This window comes from Aegilops tauschii, chromosome 7 (genome assembly GCF_002575655.3).
Source record: "Aegilops tauschii subsp. strangulata cultivar AL8/78 chromosome 7, Aet v6.0, whole genome shotgun sequence".
NCBI lineage: Eukaryota > Viridiplantae > Streptophyta > Magnoliopsida > Poales > Poaceae > Aegilops > Aegilops tauschii.
In genome coordinates this window covers 395,010,355-395,015,765 of record NC_053041.3, presented here as the reverse complement: position 1 = coordinate 395,015,765, position 5,411 = coordinate 395,010,355, and the positions used below count along the sequence as shown (strand labels likewise).

Here is a 5,411-nt window from a genome sequence, read left to right as displayed (position 1 = left end):
TATTGCCTTCTCATTTACACTTTTAGGTGAACTGGTTGGTGCACAAACATGCGACATGAACAGTGCCACAAGGATCCGCTTAGCTGGCGGCATCGACCACCTCAGCCTAGAGGTAAGTTAATACTCCCTCCGTCCCATAATGTAAGACGTTTTTTAACACAAAAAACGTCTTACATTATGGGACGGAGGGAGTAATTTTTATGGGTGGACATGTCGCATTGAACGCAATAGTGTGACTAGGGACGTCGCGCCACATTAGGGCTAGCTGCGGCGTCGACAACCTCGGCCGGCAGGTCAGTTTATTTTTTTTGGATGAATTGGTTGGAGCACACAACGGAACAATGCCGACGAAGGCAGGCATATGGCGCCACCTTCGGCTTAGCTGGCGGCGTCGACCCGTCTCGGCGTGCTGGTCAGGATGAGGTGAAGGGCTCAAGGCTGCCATTGCTGCCGAGAGGCAGGGCACAGCCATGTTAGCACCCTCAGTGGACGCAGTGGGAGGAATCCACCTGACTCCAGTATGTGGACAAGGTAGAAAATGCCATAGAGGGCAAGCACTATGCGGATCGATGCAGGTGCATGGTAGCTCAGTCAGTGAACTGCATGCATTTGCCATTGCTTGTCTCTGCAAAGGCTCAGATCTTGCAGGAGATGTCTAGCCATGCAGCACGAGAAACCACATGTGCTTAGCAAATGAGCCACGCAGTAACATCTAAACAGTAGTGCCAAAAGGTACAAGGACGCTAGTGTTAGTAGTATATGCATGGTAAGCAGCAGGGTTCACTGCTGCAAAAGGAAAAATCGTAGCAGGGTTTTACTTACCATCTTTTACAGGTTAAATTATTACTTGGGGTGACAAAGGAAAAATATATATGCAGCTAAAAAGATACTGTCTACTTGGATTTGAAGTGCGATTCATGGACTTGTTAATAATATGGACCGGTGATGATACTCGGCAAGTTCCTTAGCTCTACATGATTGTTGCACATTCCAATGCTAGTGCTCTTCTCATCTCTGGTGGGAAACAACAACTACTTACTAGTAAGAACTTACATCAACGGTGAGTGAAGAATAAAGATGTAGCTATGCAACATTTTGCTTCATCTCATTTGTGATTTCCTGGAAGACCCGCAAGCGGTTCTGTGGCCTCCACGGTCTTGTGCTCGCCGCGTTCTTCGGCCACCGGTTAGTGGCCTCCGTGTGATTGGTACCCTGAGAGTGTCCATTGTCACCGAATGGTGCATGACTGTGGAAAAGTGAACGCTGAGCTGCACTGCTTCTCCATGGTGTTTGCTTGGTGCCTTGAGCTTTCTCATTGAGATGCATCGTATTGAGCATTTGGCAGACTCGATTGCTGTGATCTTGAACCTTCTGCTGCTTCCACGCTGGAGCTGTCCTAGCAAACTTCCGGTTCACGTTCTCATCTGTCGACATTCTGGAGTCGTTACGTCTCCATGAACCTGCAGATGAACTTTGTCGCGGAACACCCGCGACCGGGGTTTTGAGGCTGCTGCTTCCTTGAGAAGGTGATGATGTTTTCTCCCTCTGCTCACTTGCATCCTTGCTGCTCTCACCTTGCGCGCTAGTGTTCTTGCCATCGCCCAGCTGCTGTTCATCCTCCTCCACCATGTCAGCCCATGCTTTTCTACCACCATCAACCAAACCCTTCCCCTCTTGCACAGGGTTCTCACTAGCATCCATGGCACCATTAGGGTTTGGCAGGCATTCAGCTGAGCTAGGAGTTTGAACTTGATTCTGTGTGCTGAAATTTGGTCTGTCCTTTCTTACCAGCCGCTTTCGTAGTTTCTCAAGTTGAGACTGTGGTGTGGCAGCATCATTGAACAGTCTTGAAAGATATTGGTACTCCTGCAGACTTTGTCCATTCTTCTCTCCATCAGTAGCAACCATAATTTGTGGTCCTTCACGCTTCAACTGAGTTACCGGAGATGGAAGCACTTGTGAGTTGCAATCCTCACGCTTCTCTGTATCCACCGAAACTGAAGCTTGCAGTTCTTCATAATTCAGTTGAGTTGAAGAACTAGAGAATATTTGTGGATGTAGATATTCAAGACTCTCCACATCAGCAGCAAGTAAAATCTGTGAATCTTTAGACTTCATCTGAGTTATGGGAGAAGGGAGTGTTTGTGACTCAAGTTCCCTAAGCATTTCAGTAGCCCGTGCAAAAGATCTCAAATGGTTTTCATCTTTGCAGTTGTAAGGTATAGGTTGGAGAAGGTATTTAGCTTCAGCTACCTTTCCCATCTTCATCAAGCAGATGGCTAAATTACACTCTTTGTTATAATCAGCTTCCATAGCAAGAGCTTGCCTGCAAGTGTCAAACGCCAAGTCAGTAGGAGCTGGATTTAGTTGAACGAGCTTTACTGGAAATGATGCATGAGGTTATGACAGAAAAAACAGGGTCCACTTCTACTAGTATCAGCATTTATCAGTGCTGAGAACAGTCATTTCTGCATCCTTGATGCGGACTGACAAACTACTCCCTCTGTCAAATATAAAAGGTCCCCTCAAATTTCAAGCCTAAATTTGACTAACAAAATATGAGTTGTATGCCATAAGAGTTACACCACTGGAAACCTCTTTCAAATACGAACCCAATGATATAACTTTTTGTGGCATATAATTCATACTTTTTTAGTAAAATTCATGGCCAAATTTAAGTTCAAAATTCGAGGGTGCGTGTATATTTGAACGGAGGGAGTATAATGGTGCCATAATATTATTCTTACAAATAGCACCAAAAAGAGTATTGAGAATTTCAAGAGAATACGATCATGTCTACCGAAATCCACATCAGCTTAATAAGTCCATCACCAACATAGATATACCTGTAGAGCATTTCAGCCTCCTCATAGTTTTCAGACTGCATATAGGCCCAGGCGAGGTTACCCAACAACCTTCATGACAAAGCAGAGCCTTAGAATGGCGTTTGCGGGACAAATGAAGATGTACGAAAGACTTTTATTACCTTGCCTTTTCATCCCTCAGAGAGAGATAGACTACTCTTCCATGAGATTTAGACAGCTTTGCTTTCCACCGGCCAGAAGCTAGATCCTCGTCAACCATTCTCAGCTTCAATGTCAGCATTTCAATCTGTTCTTTTGTCCTACCGCATTTCTGGTTCAACACAGACAAGATCTTTATCAATACTAGGCTAACTATTCATACACAAATGCGGTATGGGTTTATTATTAGCTGATGACTTTTTCGTATGGGTTTGCGCAATATATTAATGTGTTCAGGATCTACTAGTATAATCAAACGTCAAAAGTGGGCTTCAGAAGAAACATTTAGCTTATATACGTAAATTTACAGGACCGAAATACCTTGTATAGGTCAAGAAGAATATTGTCAAGAGACTCTTGAGCTTCATTTGGACAACGGTGACGGAAGGATCTTATCGCTTCGACGGCTTCTTCAGCCCGATTTGCTTGTTTTAGTACAGTAGCCATATCCTTCAGTGCACTCTCAATTCGTTCACCACTGTTAATAGCTGCCCAGAACAATGGAACTGCCTTGTTTGGATCCTTTTCAATTAACTGGAATAACAGAAGCAAAGTGAGGAAACAAAGAGAAACACAAGCTTATCTTACAAAAGCTTTTAAGATCAAGATTGTAAATGCATCTTGATTGATTCACAAGTCTGCAAGTGCCACAGATAAAATAAAAAATACACTGTAGAAAAGCAGGTAATGCACAGAAGCATTTCAGAGCATCAGGCAGAATGAGCACCTGTTACAGCTACTAGTGAGACTCAAACATGTGCAGTACATCATCACATCTTGCCAAACTGTTTCGATATAATCTTTTGATACAACAAACTTCCGGTAATAGAACACCTACTCACCTAGACATATGTAGAAGGGCAAAACTTTCGTGCCACTTTAGGCTAATGTCATTTTTTTCAAAATTATTATTTATGCCAGGGAGTCTACTTTCATATTTCTCTTTTTTATGCAGTTAACAGATATCCTGATACAACTGAAGATGGTGTGAAACAGCCATATAATGGTTTTTCATTGGAAAAATACTAAGCTTCAAAGCTACTGCATCCTTCCCTCCCATATACTACTCGAGGATTTGGTGAATTTAGCATCTCACGAGATTCAGCAAGCTGCAGTTATTACAGAATACCATTACGATGCAACTAAAAGAACAATGATAGGTTCATTGAAGACAAAATTCAATGAATTGACTCAGGCCCATGATGCATATTTATTGACATTTGGCCCCAGGAAAATGGATGCCAATGAGTTTTCACAAAAGAGCGCTGTAGTCTTAACAATTGAGGCAGCCTGGTGGCATTTGAGCTTTGCATGCAACTGTGCAAGTCAAGGAAGCTAGCACTAACTGTTATCACTAGTACACGGGGCACTGGGGGGGACACACGTTAGGAGAAAATCAAGTTCCCTCCTAAATTTCAGTTCCGCAGTTATTCTGAAGAATTGCATCCATTTAGCCAGCCCGATTGGTAATGGCCAGAACCAGACAGATATAGCGCTCAATTTTGGACCCTGAAGAGGAAGAAATTGCACCTGATGGTGGTGCTCGATCGTATTACCTGCGCCTGCTTCGCCCTCAAGTACGGGGAATCGACCGCCGGCGGCGCCCTCGGCGGCCGGGGACACCCGCCGCCGCTCACCGGCGGGGTGACGCGGTAGGAGCAGCAGCCGGCGCTCAAGGGCGGAGTGAAGTGGTTCCCGGAACCGGCGGGGGTGCAGGGGCTACACCTCTGCGGTACCGCCTCCGCCGCGCCCCTCGGCGACGTCCACGGCGGCAGCCGCCTACCCCCGCTCGGCATGTCGGAATTCCGTCGAACACCTGTGGCGCGTTCGCCGGAAAGCCAGACACCGCCGATAGAAAAGCTCTCCCCGATTCCGGGAAAGGGACCAACCCGGCGTCGAACACAGCAGAGAAGCCCTTGCCTCCGAGACGGATCAGTTCGCCGGCGATCGCATCCGCAAGAAGAATTCCTCGGAGCCAGCGAGAGGAGGGAAGCAGAACGAACGGCCTGTTATATACGCCAACCGAAGAACGGAAGAATTTTTTTGAAACGGATGGAGGGAGGGAGGGTGCCGACGTGGATGGCGTGACGGGCCCACATTTGGCCGACGTGGACGTCGCGTCACGGGGTTCCCGTTCGCTCGCGTACTAGTGCTGGCAGTAAGTGCAGCTCATGCGCCCCTAGTGCGTGCATGTAATGCGTATCGATTGATCGGTTGGTTTCGAGCTTGCATTCCTGCACACGCGACGCATGTGCTGCTCATGGCCATGGGTTTTACCTTGATCTGATTCTCGTTTAAAAGAACAGTTTACAAACAACCTTGCTTCACCGTTTCATTACCCAAAATATGCAAAACTTTCAAGAAAAATACATAACTTCCTTTTTCCAC

At 46.0% G+C, this 5,411-nt stretch overlaps 1 protein-coding gene across 1 annotated transcript; it reads right to left on the bottom strand.

Moving 5' to 3' along the window:
• Positions 1-897: 897 nt before the first annotated feature.
• LOC109776448 (uncharacterized) lies at positions 898-5,020 on the bottom strand. Its single transcript, XM_020323655.4, has 5 exons — positions 4,580-5,020; positions 3,345-3,557; positions 2,987-3,135; positions 2,847-2,915; positions 898-2,326 (listed from the first exon to the last, which is right to left on the bottom strand). Exons 1-5 carry the CDS (start codon positions 4,817-4,819, stop codon positions 1,084-1,086), a joined length of 1,914 nt encoding a protein of 637 aa, XP_020179244.1. The 5' UTR covers positions 4,820-5,020; the 3' UTR covers positions 898-1,083.
• Between the last annotated feature and the right edge of the window lie 391 nt (positions 5,021-5,411).

Bases quoted from the DNA above. Each gene is read 5' to 3' on its own strand.
- LOC109776448 (XM_020323655.4), bottom strand. From the start codon at position 4,819: ATGCCGAGCGGGGGTAGGCGGCTGCCGCCGTGGACGTCGCCGAGGGGC. The intron at 3,558-4,579 runs GTAATACGATCG...CTGTTATTCCAG, and splicing joins TGAGGGCGAAGCAGGCGCAG to TTAATTGAAAAGGATCCAAA. The intron at 2,916-2,986 runs GTAATAAAAGTC...TTTGTCATGAAG, and splicing joins CTGAGGGATGAAAAGGCAAG to GTTGTTGGGTAACCTCGCCT.